The following is a 17,588-nucleotide window of genomic DNA, read 5'->3' on the forward strand; positions in this document are numbered from 1 at the left end:
CAGAAATAAATGAAAGAAGCATAAAATGGTCACAGAATTGTACTCAAACAAATGAACAACCGGAGTTTAATTTCAAAATAAGAGATTAATTACACCAATAATTAAACTTATATGCTCTGTGTTCCATCTTCTGTGCACAAAGTATCTGCTGAAGACCTTGTTAGTTAAATCTCATCTATAATTAATCCTATATGCTTCTTTAGTTATCTTTACAGAATATATCAGCTCAACATGGTGGACTGTTTAGCTCATTTTGATCCAACATCCACAGATCCGCCACAGTGACCCTCCCCACTGCCGAAAGAGATATACTATTGATCCTACAGTGAGAGGCTTCCAGAAAAGCAAAAGATATTGTGTATGTGCATGCATTTGTGCGCATATGTGCACAAGAGAGAGAGAGAGAGAGAGAGAGAGTATGAAGGTATTTGCTCTTCAAAATTTCACAATCTTAAGGTAGAAACAAATAACAATATGTAGGAATTGTGTGATTTTAGGTTGCAATAAAATCCCCACTAAAGATTCTTGGAGCTGCTTTAGAATACAGGATACTAGAAATAAAGAAACTACCTCAAGAATCCTGGAATCAGAAAAAGATATTTCTAAAATATATAGTATTACAATGACTCAAATCCTTGCATAGGACCCAGCTAAGAAAGCAAATTTTAAAGGGAAAAAAAATCTTATTGGTCAAGTTCAACAAACGGCACTAAAGACTAAATTGAACATAACAATCATCTCTGCTTCAAAGGCACGGTAAAAAGAACTTATGATATTTCCTTCGATCTTTTCCAACCAAAGATTAACAATTATCTGGAATGTCCAAGTGACAGAGGTTCCTGGAGATCCAGGTTGATTGGGAACAACTCGCACTGTGCATACTGAAGCATCAATTGATCCAAAACCACCAAGGCTACCATAGCTTCGACCATTGGCACAGCTACAAAACAACAGCACCAGATCCTTTAGTTTATACAGACAAGGTAAAAATAGAACACAGTAAACCACAAGCCCATACCTCTAGGAACAACACATGGGTCATGTCGACCACGAGCTAGGAGTTCGGTTTCTTGTTTGTCTCTAGTAACTGTATTTTGCTTTCTCTGCATGTACAGTAAAGGCAGGAATGTTAAACAAATTGAAGGCACTTGTTCATTCCCAGCTTACCAAACTAAAGAATATTTACAAACTGCAGAAAATACTAACTGCAATAGTAGAAGTTGGCTTGAAAGCTATTCTCATGGTTATGGTTTCCCCATTTGATATCCCACCCTGTACAAGAAAAACATCAATGTAACAGACAAATGTCTTTGAGCACTCATTAAACACCATTGGTTTAGAAATATTACCTGTATTCCTCCAGATCTATTCGTTCTTGTCCGGATTCTCCCATGCTCATCCGTGTAGAACTCATCATTATGTTCACTTCCAGTCATAAAAGTACCTTGGCATATTCAGAGCATAATATAAGATAAAAGCCACACCTTTATGAGGCTTTAACACAAACTAGGTCCTAAATCACCAAAAGCACCAAGCAAAACACTGTTTATTTACTCATTTATTACCGCATAAGCCCACTGTTGTATTTTTTCAGCAAAGAGTTATCTATACGAATACTACCCTACCTGAAAATCCGCTGCCAATTTCAAATCCCTTGGTTGCGGGCAATGACATCATAGCTTTAGCAAGCTCCGCCTCAAGTTTGTCAAATACTGGTGAGCCAAGCCCCTGCGATCAATAAAGCATAAGCACATTAATCAGTGGAAATCCCAAAGCACAGCATATATAAAATTAAGAGGCTTTCAAACATCAACGAGGAAATAAGAATGCAGAGGCAAAAAAGTAAAAGGGACCCGTGAGACACAATAACAGAAACTAAATATGATAAACGGACTCACAAAACCTTGTGCGCTTACGATTCAACACAACTAAACACAAATTTTGGGATATACATACACGGGGGACATTTCTCACAATGCATGTCACAACACCACCAACAGAATCCCCTCTAACCCTGACAAGGTCAATAGCATCAATCATCTTCTCAGCATATTCTGGATCAGGACACCTTACAATATTGCTTTCAATCTGGAAAATTTTCACAAAGTTTTGACATTTAGGAAATGGCTTGTGCCAAATGAACTCCACAAATCATTAGAAAAGAAATCCATATGAAAAATTAACTTGTGCCAATACCTGATCCAATGTCACACTCTCATTATCAACAACCCCATCTGGGAGCACAACTTTGTGCACTTGTGAAACGTATGCAAGAATCTGCAAGAAACAGAGAAACCCAGGTGATCAGCAACATGTATATGCAAGTGCATTTGTGTTTCATGATGACATTGTTAAAATATATGTAATATATATATATATATATATATATATATATATATATATATATATATATATATATTTATCATTCCCTACCCGATAAGGGGTAGTTATGTAATCTCGCCCAGTAGGGGCATTTTAGACTTTTTCTATTTCTTCTTTTTTCCTTTTTCTTTTCCTATTTTTCCTTATTTCTTTTTCTGTTTTTTGTACCTTTTTGTGCATTTAATGCACAGCCATTGGGGGCTTCAACAAAGAGTCGTTGGGCCCCCAACGGTCACAATTGTGACCGTTGGGAGCCCAACGACTCCTTGTTGGGACTCCCAATGGTCCCTCTCTCTTGCTTTTCTCTAACTCTCCCTCACTCCTCTCTTGCCTATAAATAAGTGGGGTCTCCCCCTTTGTAAAGTGTGGCTTCTTCAAGCCCTTTAGTGCCTTTATAAGATTTTATGCTTTCTAGCCATTATTGGCTTTTGTGTATGTTCTCTTTTGGACTTGTTCTTTGATTTCTATGCTTGAATGTCCATTGTAGGACATACATTTCTTTTCCGCATATTTCATTACAGACATGTCTATCTTTCAGCTTACATGTATCCAAAGATGTTACCTTTTTAGAAAATGAGAACGGCTTTGAGAAAAATAAAGATATTGATGAAAGCGAATATGCTTTCTTATTTGATCTTCTCTCTCAAGAAGATGTTTCTCCTCACGTAGAGGATGTTCCTAATGATTTAGAGGATACTCCTCTTAGTAATGTTGAAAAAGAAAGTAATGATTTTGAAAATAGGCCAATTCAAACCTATGCTAGGCGTGGTCAAGAAACTCCCATAAGCGCGTTAGAAAAATATTCTCAAAGTTCCAACATGGAAGAAACCTCTTTAAGAAGATCTAGCCGAATCTCCAATCCCCTTAATAGGTTTGTTTCCTATGAGTCCCTAACACCTAAATATAGGGCATGCCTAATTGCATTACACTCTTATCATGAAACATCACAAATATAATGAAGCCAAAAACATTCCTCAATGGGTTGAAGCCATGAAACTAGAACTTAGTGCCCTTGAAAAGGCTAAGACTTGGGAAATAACTTCATTACCCACTGGGAAGAAGTCTATTGGATGTAGATGGGTCTTCAAAATTAAAACTAAAAGTGATGGGTCATTAGAACGTTATAAAGCTAGGTTAGTAGCCAAAGGATATGCTCAAGAGTACGAAATAGACTATGAAGAAACCTTCGCTCCCGTAGCTAGAATGACTAGTGTTAGGACTCTTATTGCGGTTGCATCCGTTAAAAAATGACTTATCTATCAATTGGATGTTAAGAACGCATTTCTTAATGGCGAACTAAGTGAAGAGGTCTATATCGATCCTCCATCAGGAGTATCTATTGGTGAAAACAAAATTCTTAAACTAAAAAATGCACTGTATGGGTTAAAACAAGCTCCAAAGGCTTGGCATGACAGATTTAGCAATGTAATGACTAGCTTAAATTTTCGTTCATGTTATACTGACACAGAGTTATTTGTGAAAAGTGCAGGGTCCTCTGTAGTTATTCTACTACTATATGTTGATGATATGATCATCATTGGAAGTGATGAGCAAGGAATCCATGATATTAAGAAAATTTTAAAAGAAAATTTTGACATGTCTGACCTTGGTTTCTTAAGATATTTTCTAGGTATTGAAGTTGCATATTCTGCGAGAGGGTATATTCTCTCTCAGATGAAACTTGCTGCTGACATTTGTTCCAAGTCTGGAATTTCGGATGATAAGAAGACAGAAACCCCTGAGGTTATCAATGCAAAGCTAAGGCTGAAAGATGGGACACTTCTCGAGAATCCTACTCCCTACCGTCAACTCGTTGGGTCTCTGACATACTTATCCATCACTCGGCCAGACATAGCTCATGCAGTTCACTCCGTCAGTCAGTTTCAACATGCACCTACAACTGTGCACATGAGTGCAGTCTTAAGGATTGTCAGATATATTAAAAACACCATAACTAAGGGAGTTTTTCTTTCCTCTTCATCATCCCTTGATTTAATTGCTTATACAGATGTTGATTGGGGAGGAAATCCCAATGATAGAGTCTCAACCACTGGTTTTTGTGTTTTCTTAGGTGACTATGATTTCTTGGAGATGCAAGCAGCAGCAATAAGTATCATTATCCTCAATTGAAGCGGAATATCGTGCAATGGCCACTACAACCATGGAGCTTGTGTGGCTTAGAAGTCTCCTCTGTGATATGGGCATCGTCATCTCAACTCCTTCGAAGATGTGTTGCGATAACAAGAGTGTTATCTATATTGCAAGCAACCACACCTTCCATGAGCGCACTAAACACATTGAGATGGATTGTCACTATGTTCGAGATGAATACCTAAAAGGAACCATAGCACTGCCCTACGTCACATCCGAGTACCAGTTGGCGGACTTCTTCACCAAAGCTCTTGCTGCTCCTCGGTTCATGTTTCTTCTCAACAAGCTTTCCGTTGTATCCCCGTAAAGCTTGAGGGAGGGTGTTAAAATATATGTAATTTATATATATATATTTATATATATATATATATGTTTATCATTCCCTACCCGATAAGGGGTAGTTATGTAATCTCGCCCAACATGGGCATTTTAGACTTTTTCTATTTCTTCTTTTTTCCTTTTTCTTTTCCTATTTTTCCTTATTTCTTTTTCTGTTTTTTGTACCTTTTTGTGCATTTAATGCACAGCTATTGGGGGCTCCAACAAAGAGTCGTTGGGCCCCCAACGGTCACAATTGTGACCGTTGGGAGCCCAACGACTCCTTGTTGGGACTCCCAATGGTCCCTCTCTCTTGCTTTTCTCTAACTCTCCCTCACTCCTCTCTTGCCTATAAATAAGTGGGGTCTCCCCCTTTGTAAAGTGTGGCTTCTTCAAGCCCTTTAGTGCCTTTATAAGATTTTATGCTTTCTAGCCATTATTGGCTTTTGTGTATGTCCTCTTTTGGACTTGTTCTTTGATTTCTATGTTTGAATGTCCATTGTAGGACATACATTTCTTTTCCGCATATTTCATTACAGACATGTCTATCTTTCAGCTTACATGTTAAACATTGCAATGCAATCTCCCAACACTTCTTTTTTCAATTTCCCCCTTCCCCTAGAAGGTGTAGGGCTAAGAGGAGCAAAAAGGGTTAGCCACAGGGCTGCACACAAGCCAAGCCTGGGCTGCTCAAGCTTGGCTCGTTTACTGAAATACTTGTTCAAGCTCGGCTTGGGGGTAAGCTAGAGCTGAGCTGGTGTAACAAAAAAACTTTTACATTGAATTGTGGATGGGGTGGGATTTGAACCAGCCATCTCTTACCTACAAGGCAAACATCATACCCATTACAGCAAGAGTTTTTTTTTTCTTTTGGGCCTTACATTCATCAAAATATATGCATATTATAATCCTAAACCCTCATACAACTATATATGCCGAGCTTAATTGGGCTAACCAGGGTTAAATGAGCTCAAATTCCTGATCAAGCTTGGCTCATTTACATGTAACGAACCTGAGCCCTTGCTCGAGCTCAGCTTATTTACATAATTGAACGAGTCTGACCAGGGCTTAAATGAGCCGGGACCAGGCTAGCTCAGCTCCTTGTGCAGCCCCAGTTATATATGAAATGGAAACTGAAAATTATTAGGCCCGTGCAAGACTTATGAATAAGTAATTGTCTGATAAAGAGCAAGAAACGCCTTTCTACTAAACAAGATCTATTCAAACTCATAATTCATAAATATATTTTATGAATGTCAACCAAGTAAAAGGATCAGAGGAGCTACAAGAAGCATCCATAAGCATAGGACAGATGTCTAACAATAGAAGGAACACAAAGCATACCTCTGTTCCTGATTTCATTTTAAGAATTTTTTTTGCTACAGCTCCAGCTGCAACTCTTCCAATGGTTTCCCTCGCTGACGATCTACCACCACCCTGAATTTGCACGGAAGCTTCAATAACTTGACTCATTTTTTTATTACTAAAAATCTACATTAGGAGCAGGAACAAGAAGTTACCTGCACAGATCTGACACCATATTTAAAATCATAGGTTGCATCAGCATGAGAAGGCCTGTAGGCCAGTGACATCTCACTGTAATCCTGCCAAGCAGAACAGTGAAGGAACACAATCCAACTTAGTAGTCATCATAACAGAAGATGAACGACATAAATATTCAAACTCAACTTCATATCAATGATGCAGTTGATCTATTTTCCTTGGAACTACAGTAAGCTTTTAATAAGGTACTCACATGTCCTCTTTGATCAGTATTTGGAACAAGGACAGCGATTGAAGCTCCGGTAGTCATTCCTGCATTTGTAGCTCACATTAACCTCCAACGTGAAATTACATGTAGATCAACTAGTAAAGGGTTTGATGATGAATGCTAAATTGCAAAACATTAGTATCAAGCAAGTTTGAAGTATAAACCAAGATATCATTATATCAACCTTCAGAAATTCCTGAAATAACACGGCACGTGTCAGTCTCTTTTCTTGGGGTGGTTATTCGGCTCTGTCCTGGCCTCCTGCAAGCATATAATATAATCAGAGCTGGACCATTTGGAAACATTATGACGGCTTATGCATGTTTTCTCAGTTGAACTTTAGCATTCAGAGACAACTTCAATTCTGTCACAGGGGATCAATAATGGAAAGAATATGCAGTTAGAAACAATACCTCCTATCAAGTTCCACCTGCATGTCAGCTTCAGAAAGAGGAACTCGAGGAGGGCATCCATCAATAACACAACCAACACCACCTCCATGCGATTCTCCAAATGTTGTAACACGAAATACTGTTCCAAATGAACTTCCAGTGCCAGCATGCACTTCTGTTAATTTATTCATGGCCCAGGATGTATTTTAGTTCTTAATATAAATTCTACAGAACTCCACATACAGAAGAGGCAGAAACAGAAAAAGAAAAAGCAACTATCTTGATTTGCTGAAAACTACAAACAGAATCAATAAGCCTGCAAGACTGCCAAAGGAAGTAGAAAACCAACCAGAGTCCGAGATCAAAATATTGAGATGTACAATCATGTATATGGATTTAGTGAAGCATATTGTAGAACAATAACACCCAGTCTTGAGGCCACAGGTGAGATAAATATTATGAACAATCTCGATGATGTTTTAATACACGTAAAACAAGTATCATGAAGTGCATTCATATTGCTGCTTTTTTTCTTCTTCCTAACCATATAATTGAGCAATATACAATATTAGCATGACATACTTGCACAAACAATCTAGATGTTTTCCCTACCGTTGAGAAAATTGTCATTTCAGGATATCTTAATACTTTCATTTATATATGCTACCCAAACTTGAGGAACCTGAAAAGAAGGAAAGAAAGAAGAGAACAGAACAGAAAAAGCAAAAGGGGAAACAATATTATTTGTCCAACTTTTATCAATGCTACATGTGTCATGAAAGATTTGCTGCATTTGCAAAATGGGAGTATGGTCATATATTACATATGAACATGGTTTTGACCATGTCCGATACAGGTTTGATTGTATTCATGAAGTGTTGTGGCATACCCGGTGTATATCAAATATTATGTCATGTAAATGTTCATGCTAAGTGAAGCATCTGTGTGACATCATACGTATTTTTAAATGTTCACGTTTAGAATTTCCATCTTGGGTCAACAGTATGATGGCCAGCTTGTTAAAGTTTCTCATTTTTTTCATTCTTATCTTTATTTTCTCCATTTTTCCTACTGCAAAACTCCCCCAAGATTTTCCAATGAAAAATCTAAAAGAAACTACACTTTGTGTAGTTGCTTCAGCCGACCTTTGTTCATGGATAGGAGAGTTTAACAGTTAATCACAAACCTAAGCGTTTCTCCCTTTTTATGTACAACCCAAAAGAAACATTGATTTCCACTATTCTGCCTTTCTTGTAACCATGAATTAAACAATTTCCCCCCAAACAGCCTTGGAACTAACTTCCGAGGCAGACCTCATACCCTTGTTTGGAAGCTATGGCGGGTCCCAGCGAAAGCAGTATGAGGGAGTAGAGTTGCCGTGGTTCGGCATGGACTTCCCTATTGGAACCCCCATAAGCCATAATTAAGGGGGTTGGAAGCGAGCATAGAAGGATGTGGTAATGGATATGATTTCCCTTGCTCAAAGGGTACCAATCCCACATTCCTTCCGAAATTGATTCTGAAAGAGGGGGGGCTGGAGCTGTTATCATATCTGATGATTGTTCCACGAAACCGTGTCATCTGGGGAAGATGCAGTGACCACCTTTGCGTCTTGATGGATGGAGGGATGATTCCCTGTGTTCCGTCATTCAAATGCAGAAAGAGTGCCGCGTTGGTAAACGGGATGGTGGAAGGCCACGGAAATGGAACACAGAGACAGGGGGCGGAGGGTATTAGTAGGGAAGTGGGTGGTTTTCAATAGCCTACCACGACTGACAACCTACCACGGATAGAGGCAACTGCTTGTTCATTCTAATCACATACGGCCGCAAGCAGAAAGAGAATTGTGGTAAAACGACACTGCCATCGAGTTCGGTCTATGTCGATAACTTCTATGGATTGTATAAGAAGCCTCTGAAAGAGGGAGATACGAGCAATCACACCATCCTAAACAATCTACAAACAATTATGCTGTTGTGAACACCATTAAACAATTGAAGAAGGTGGAAACATCTTCGTCTGTCGCAACAAAGGATCCATGCAAAAGAATTTTGAAAGATAGATATAAAAACTATTTTTATCAGAAAAGACGATCAGAGAGAGAGAGAGAGACTAACCAAGCCTTCTTGGGGAAACCTTATTGTGAGATGGACGGATCGTGGAAAACCTGGCAAGATCTGTGCCGTTAAGGCGGCGGAGTCCCAAACGAGAGTCGGTTGCCGCCCTCCCCAGGAAGGCTTTGTTGGAACTCAGGGATCCCGACATTGCCGCCATCGACATATCGGGAAACCTTGTCAACAGGAGCAGCCCAAACCCAGAAAGAGAGAGAGAAGCGAAAGAGGCGAGGAACTCTTCACACCCAATGTTAGCTTTTAAAGAGAGGAGAGGAGAGGTAGTCCTGCCCTCCTACCAACCTTTACCGTCGCCTACCCCTCCTCTTGATTTCCCCCACCAACTACCCTTTTCTCTCTCTCTCTCTCTCTCTCTCTCTCTCTCTCTCTCTCTCTCTCTCTCAAGTCAATAGTCCACACATCCCACCAAATCTGTAATGATGAGCGACGTGTATTTGTATCACAAGTAAATGGGCTGACCGTCCGTCTAGCTCGTCAACCGCGGTTAGCCGAAAGGGCAGAGCTTTGTCTTAAGTTGGTTCAAACTTGGCTTGCTTTGCTCAACCCGCTCGCATGTTCGAATTTCAGCCTACCCCAAGCACGGGCTATGCTCGAGCTGGTTCATTTTAGGAATTATAATTTTCATTGGGACAACAAATTAAAAAAGGTGTTCCAATTTATAGGGAGTGAGAGGGAACAAAAATTAAAAGAAAAAAAGTTTCTATCAGCAATTTAAATAGAGGCCGGTCATGACATTCTCTTTCATGGAAAAATGGACATTAGAAATTTTTACCCTAAAGACTTAAAAGACGTGCATGTTCAGGGCATGTTTGATGGCTTGTTCATGAAATTATGGAACAAAAGAACAAAACCAACAGAATAAAGGTTCTCTTCGTTCTATAACAATTGTACTAAGTTCAACATTTGTTTAGACCATACTGGGATGTTGTGTTCTAAAATCCAATGTTTGTTTTACGTTGTGCGTAGACAACATGGACAGACAAGAATAATGGGTCAAATTACTTTGTTTTGGATCATATGACCCAATCTGCCCACCATTTTATAAGTTTTAACAAGTTTATTATAGATTTTTTGCCCGAATATGAATCCAATTACAAAGGTATGTCTAAAATTATGGATTTTTGCCCAGAATATAGATCTCAAATTGGATCCAAATATCAAAAAATAGAAAACATCATATTTTTGAAAAATAAGATTTTGAGAAAAAATAAGAATTCATACTTTTTTATATACAAACCCAAAACCCTAAAATGCATATTTATATTAATTTTATATAAAAACTAAAAATGCAAGAAAATAAACCATATTCATATTTTTATACCAAAAACCAAAATGCAAGAATTCATATTCATAAAACCAAAATGCAATATATTTATAACAAACCAAAAACCAAAAAAATAAAATTAAGAATTCATGTTCATATTTTATATAGATAAATCATAAGACCTTAAAATGCAAAAAAAATAATCATAAATAAACCAAAAAACCCTAAACTATAAGAAAATAAACCATAAATTAAATATCCAAAACCCTAATAAAAAAAAAACTAATCAATGAAAATCAAAGAAAAAAACCCTAATCAATAAAAATCAAAGAAAAAATCTTAATTAAAGAAAAAAAGCCCTAATCAAGAAGAAAAAAAAAGAACAAAGAAGAAAATCAAAGAAAAATCAAAACAAGAAGGCAGAGCCAAATAAGTAAAAATTAAAGAGAAAAAATCTCATCAATAAAAAAGACCCAAGGTGTGTGATTTTGACGATGGTGGGAGAGCCTGCAAAAAGGGTTAGTCTCCTCCCACCACCATGCCTGATAATCCAAAGAAGAGGGTGACATCTTTATCTGTTCTCATATTGCAACTGGAATACAGAGAGCGGATTTGTTTCTTTGGCATAAGATTGTGCATGATGCTGAACAAACTTGTTATTATTGCAAAATTTTACTTTTGCAAGTCAAACTGACCTTTGAAAAATATTTTGAAAATAACTCACCTCCGTTTTTAAAATACGGGAAAATTCTGAAGAATGAGACTCGTCTGTCGGTACGAGGTTCAACCGTTTCTGGCACCATAACAAGGGGTAATCGAACCAATGATCAATCATGTGCTTTGCTTTGCTCAACTGTCTAAATCATGGTTCTATTCCTAAATGCATAATGAATCAGGCATGTGCTATGAACTTTAGAAAATGCAGATTGAAAACATGATGTATGCTTCAAATATCTTGAAAATACTTGAAAAAAGATACTTCAAAAATTGTGAATCACATTGAAAAAGGTTTTTTTTTTTTAAGAAAAGGAAAAATTGATTTATGAAGAAATCCTAATGTTTTGAGAAAATCGATTTTGAGAAAACTTAAATGACTTTGAGAAAATCAATTTTTCTGGATTAAACTTTGAAGTAAATCAACAGGGATGGGCGTGTGGCCCTAGGAAATCCTTTTCATGATGCAATCTAACCTAGATGAATGAATGAATGCAATTTGCAAAAACTATTTTCTAAAGAATTTATGAAAGATCTTTGATAAAAGAATTTTTGTGCCTTATAGAATTTAGATGAAATAAATTTTCTACATATCCTTGACTATGGCCACAAATGTGTATTGAATATAGTTTATTCAATTCTAAAAAGAAAAAATATTTAGAAAAGTTTAGAAAATATGCTATGATTTTTTAAAATGCCTAAGAGTTTTGGCTGTTTGTGGATAAATCTGGATATTGTTCGTATTTTGACTATGACCACAAATACGAACTCAATCAAGTTTATTAACTCCTTAGAAGCGAGTGCATGTCCCATTCGTGTAGACCATTGCGAATTTGAATATGCATGAATCAATCTATCACACGAATCATATTATTAAAGTAAACTATATGCAATGCAACCCTAATCTAAGCAGAAAATTAAATTCTTATTCTAATATTTATAATTTACATCAATAATAAATTAAAAAAAAGAATAAATAAAAATATAATCTTGAATGTCCCTGCAAAATTAGCAAACTTATTAGTGGACAAATGTCGGCCTTTCTGGATTTATCCAACAATATCTGAAAATTGCTGGATTTATCTGGATATAAGCCTTTTTCTATGTTTTCCTGAAATAAACATAATAAAAGATGATGCAAAATCAAATAAATAATAAAAATAAACAACTTTAAAATTTAGAATTTTGGAAAAATAACCAAAATGCCCCTGAAAACAAGACTATGGCCTTGAAATCAAGGTTTTCAGAAAAGTTTTTTGTAAAACTTTTAATTCAAGGATCAAACAGATTCAAATCAACACCAAATTGGGTGTGGAGCACCCTAGCATGATTATGAACATGATCAAACCCTAAAAATATAAAACTTTTCATAAAAAATAGGAATATTATAAAAATATCAATTTTTGCTTGTGTTTCAGTTTAATCAGGACTCCGCAGGCATCCTGTTTTCATGATTTAACTAAACAATATATCAAATGAATTCCAAAATCTGTAAAAATATACATGGATACTTTTAATAACCTTAAAATTAAAGTGCATTAAAAAAATATTTTTGGTATTATTTTGATATGAAAATTAAATAAAAAGCACAAAAATATATGATTCTGCCCATGGGCATATATCTGTCACAGTGTCAGACCCGAATCAGGCATCAAATAGTATTAAAAAATAGTAAAATTTCACATTGAAAAACTAACATCTTAACAAAAATAATCCTTTTTACAGATCAGGAAAAGCATCTTTAGTTAGGGAGATATTGTTTCGGTAATAAACACTTGATTCTGACAAATACGTAACAGCTCCAGAAAAGACAATTCTGATTTTGGCTCAAATAAAAATAGCAGACAGAGTTCAAAAATTACAAAAATCACATTAATAAAACTAGACATACTGTTGAATATGTGACTTCTTACAGATCATCAATCGGATCTTCGATTAGAGAAATATGATTTACACAAGTTGAACTAGGGCTTAAACAATACATGACAGTTATGGTAAAACATATTCTTATTTCTGGCAGAGGAAAAATAAAAAACGACCATAGAAAATTTTGAAATTTTCACAGAATATACTAGACATCAGGAAGAACCAACTTTTTTTATGGATTGTCAATCGGATGTTCGGTGAGGGAGATATCACCTCAACAAGCCATCCCTGATTCCATGTAGCATTTTCATGGTACAAAAATTAGGGTTTGGTTTCTGATTTTTTTAGCAAGGTTACAGAAACCAAAATAATCCAAATTTTTTATGGAGGGTCTCTGACAAATATATTATTCAACCCTAAAAAAATCAGATTTTATTGAAAGAAAAACGCATATGAAATAACATTGTTTTCGTGTGCCCAGAATCAAGATACACATATTATCAATAAAGCACATTAACAACATTAATTTAAGCATGTAAAATCATAAAAAAAATTATAAATAATGTAACAAATCATGATTTGATGCTTGAACAAACAAAATAAACATTAATATGATAAAAAAAATAAAAAAAAATCAGGGAAAACATGGTTGAAATTTGATTTAGCCATTAAAAGAGAGATTTGACCCATCGAACAGTCGAATCTCGATCTCTTTTGGGCATTTAACATACTAAACAAAAAGTAAACATGGTTAATGGATCAAAACATGTAAGGTACCCTCAAACATCCGTTGATCATCATCTTGGGGTCCTCACATGATTTCTTGAGGTGAAAAAAAAAGAGAAAAGCATGCTAAAAGGGGCAACAATGGCAAAAATATAAAAAATAAAATAAAATAAAAAAAGAAGAAGATGACTCACCTTGGAGAATGCAACAATAGAGGAGAGAGAGGGCCACGCTTTTGAGAGAGGGAGAGGGTGAGAAAACATGTGAGGGTTGACCAAGAGGTTCCCTATTTATAGTTTTTCAAAACCCTTTTGATTAGGGTTAAAGAGTTTTATTTTTTTCAGAACTTTTCTAATTAATCCAATTAAGGGGGGGGGGGGGGGGGCTTTCCTTGGGAATCTTATCCTAACTAAACTCTAATTAGTCAACCCTAATTAACCTAATTAAGACTCGTAATTAGTATTAAGAAACCTTAAATGTGGCACCACCCATGTGGGTCCACATTTGGTTTTTAAAAAGTTCTAATTACAAGTTTTAAAAACAAGGCTTTAAAAAATGAAAATAAAGGTTAGGTTTTAAAATCGATTTTAATATTTTTGAAATTTTAATTTAATTAGGACACTAACCAAACTTGAACTAGCCTAGACTTCTTCAAATGTGGCGCCACCTACTGTGGGCCCTGTTTGATTTTTCAGAAAAATGATTTTTAAAACCTGAAAACAAAAGGGTTAAAAACAAGATTTTCAAAAAGGGTTTTAAACAAAAGGTAAAATTCTAAATTCTAAATCTTCTAGAATCCTAGATGAATTAAAAATCTCTCGAATGTAGTACCAGGTATGTGCACTCCACGTCTGAGTTTTTGAATAGGTTAAAATAAAGATGAAAAGAAGTTTTTAAAACCGATGAGAATGAAAGCAAGGAACAAATTCGAGAAAATTAGAGTCCTAAAATTTTGAAACTCTTAAATTTTGGTTTTTGAAAGACAAACAAAGAGATTTTGAAAGATCTTCTTAGAGATTAGCAAAAATGAACAAAAAGACGAAATCAACGTTAGAGTCCTAATCAACTGTGACTCTAGAATAGAGTCCTAAGATTTTGAAACTCTTAGAATTGGATCACCTTTTAAAAAACAGGTAAAATAAGAATAGAAAGATGAAATCAGAGTAGAGTTCTGAATCAACTGAAACTCTGGGGTAGAGTCCTAAAATTTTGAAACTCTACAATAAAGTCCTAGAATTTTGAAATTTGGTTTCTGGAAAGATGAATGAAGAAGTTTTTGAAAGATTTTCTCAAAAACGAAGTCAGGGTTATAGTCCTAATCCGACTGAAACTCTGGAATAGAGTCCTAATCCGACCGAAACTCTAAATTTTTTATTTCTTTTGAAAGATTTTGAAAGGTTTTCTTGAAAACAGGTAAAAATAGAAATGAAAGGTAGAGTCCTAATCCGACTGAAACTCTGTTATAGAGTCCCAGTCTGACTGAAACTCTAAGATTTTGGTTTCTTTCGAAAGATTTTCTTGAAAACAGGCAAAAATAGAAATAAAAGGTAGAGTTCTAATCCAATTGAAACTCTATGATAGAGTCCTAGTCCGACTGAAACTCTAAAATTTTGGCCTTTTAAAAGTTAGATGAGAAGGTTTTTTAAAACAAGTGAAAAACAGGAATAAAGGATAAAATCGGGATAGAGTCCTAATCCGACTAAAACTCTGGGATAGAGTCCTAGTCTGACTGAGACTCTAAGAGTTTGGCCAAAATGAAAGAAATGAGCAAGGGGTAAGGCTACTTCAGATTTAAAACTAAAATAAAATTTTGAAAAGGGTTTAAAAGGTTAAAAACAGAGTTCTAATCTGACTAAAACTCTGAAATTTGAGAAGTTTGGATGAAAGAAGGGGTCCAGAAGCGATACCACCTAGATGGGTCTCATTCGAGAATTGAGATCAATTAAAAATTGATTTTAAAATGAATCTAGATCGCTTTCTAAGAAAAATATTTTGAAATAAAGGAATGTAAGATCCTGGGGGTTGACAAATGGCAAATGTCGATTTAAAACCCAGGTTTTTTAAATTGGTTTCGAAAGAGGGTTTTAAAATTTGAATCTGGATTAAAATTTTCAAAAAACAGAGTACTGGATCTCGAGAATGACATGCAATATGATGCAATGCGATGAAATGACATGAAATAATAAGAAATGATATGCAATGACATGCAAAATGCAAACCCTGGATGAGGGATTTGAAATCCAGACCCCTAACAGGGATAAGGTATTACAAATTTCTGTCTAAAGATAAGAGTTGATATTTGAAATTGAGCCAAAATAGAGATTAAATCTTGATTGCAAGATGAAATATTTGGGTTTTGATGTCAAACTTGGGCTTTGAATAGCCTTGGCTCAGGTGTCGACCAGCTGGTTCTCTGAAGGCTTAAGAAAGTGGGCCCTAGTGGCAAAAGGTAGGTGTTTGTGAATGAAGGTAAAAAATTGGGGTGTTTACAGATGCCCCTCTTTGCTACTAAGTCAGTGGAAAGACGAGCTTAGTGAAAAAGAAAAACACACTAAATTTTGGCTCTAAAAATGCCCTAGTTAGAAGAATCTCACTGGGTATGAAAGAATTTCCTATGGTGATAATGATAGATATGGAATGGAGAAGAAAATTCACCTCATCGGAATGAGGCTCAGGCTTGACCCTTAACCTAAATATGATGAAAATACCTCATGGAGGAGGCTCAGGTGTAACCCTTAACCTGAACGGGTATAGATAAAATACCTCATGAAGTGAGGCTCATGTGTAACTCTTAACTTGAACATGTATAGATAACGAAATCCTCGAATGAAGAAACTATGATGGAACCTTTGGATTTTGCACAATAAATCCGAGAGGGGTTTGCAAAAGGATGAAAATGGGGTTCCCTAAAGCTTGAAAAATGGTTGATCTTGGGCATCTCATTGCTGAGACTGAATGGCTTTTAAAACAATAATCTTTCACAAAAATAATTTATGTTGAACCCTTACCCTGAACGAGAACTGTCTATGGTGGGACAGTGGGGAACACAGGGAAGTATGCGAATCTGAGAGCCCAGGCGCTCAGATTAAAAACAGAAGGGAAGGATCTTGAAAACTCATGTTATCAAGTCCTAAAGAGGGATAAAAACAACGCCGGGATATATCAAAATAGACATCAAACTCTCACTTCATATTGGGATAACTTAAAAAGATTGTCAAAATGATAAAAATTATAGTTGAATAAAAATGATTAAAAGTAAACACATATGTCAACACTTGTTATGAGCCAATACATGATCTTGGTATGTCTCATTCTCCATTCCTTCCACTTTTTTTCGTAAGTGGAGATGACTTTAATTCTTTCTACCTCCGTGAGAGGTATTTTTTTCTCTCCATCTTTTGTAAGGATTAGGAGAGGTTCCAACTCAGTCTCATCTACTAATCCTCATAGTCTTTTTTTCATATAAGATGCTTCATGATTGAAGCCCATGTGACATAGTTGAAGTCATTGAGTTTGATGGGCTTAATGGTGACATTATCATTGTCACCCATTTTTACAATTTTGAGAAAGAAGAGATAAAGAGGAAAATAAAGAGGGTAAATGCAAATAGGAGACAAAGAAGATGATACTCTACCACAAACGGTGAGTACAAGTATTCCTCCAAGCTTTCACACGAACGTAACTCCAAAGAAACTTTACTTCATTTCAAAAACTTGAATGGCATGCTTCCCAATGCACTAAAAAAACTTAGCTTGATCACTTCAACCAACAACTCTGATACCATGTAAGAAGATGCAACCCACAATTTGAATCCTCAAATGATTCTCATAAAAGATCTTCCACACAAACCATAAAGGTTCATAAGCAAAGCT

The 17,588-nt window shown here is 35.9% G+C and overlaps 1 protein-coding gene across 1 annotated transcript; it reads right to left on the reverse strand.

Annotated features, from left to right (window-relative positions):
- Positions 1–427: 427 nt before the first annotated feature.
- On the reverse strand, positions 428–9,452 carry EMB1144 (chorismate synthase, putative / 5-enolpyruvylshikimate-3-phosphate phospholyase). The gene is made up of 13 exons (XM_089992407.1): positions 9,132–9,452; positions 7,036–7,189; positions 6,807–6,883; positions 6,608–6,666; positions 6,372–6,455; positions 6,196–6,288; positions 2,197–2,277; positions 1,957–2,088; positions 1,626–1,728; positions 1,350–1,444; positions 1,207–1,272; positions 1,019–1,103; positions 428–940 (listed from the first exon to the last, which is right to left on the reverse strand). Exons 1-13 carry the CDS (start codon positions 9,292–9,294, stop codon positions 810–812), a joined length of 1,323 nt encoding a protein of 440 aa, XP_089848533.1. The 5' UTR covers positions 9,295–9,452; the 3' UTR covers positions 428–809.
- Between the last annotated feature and the right edge of the window lie 8,136 nt (positions 9,453–17,588).

The sequence above is a fragment of the Nuphar pumila genome, chromosome 16, assembly GCF_984573655.1.
Source record: "Nuphar pumila chromosome 16, dmNupPumi1.hap1.1, whole genome shotgun sequence".
Taxonomy (NCBI): Eukaryota; Viridiplantae; Streptophyta; class Magnoliopsida; order Nymphaeales; family Nymphaeaceae; genus Nuphar; species Nuphar pumila.

Bases quoted from the DNA above. Each gene is read 5' to 3' on its own strand.
- EMB1144 (XM_089992407.1), bottom strand. From the start codon at position 9,294: ATGTCGATGGCGGCAATGTCGGGATCCCTGAGTTCCAACAAAGCCTTC. The intron at 7,190-9,131 runs GTTAGTCTCTCT...ATAAATTAACAG, and splicing joins GGTTTCCCCAAGAAGGCTTG to AAGTGCATGCTGGCACTGGA. The intron at 1,445-1,625 runs GTAGGGTAGTAT...GAATATGCCAAG, and splicing joins AATTGGCAGCGGATTTTCAG to GTACTTTTATGACTGGAAGT.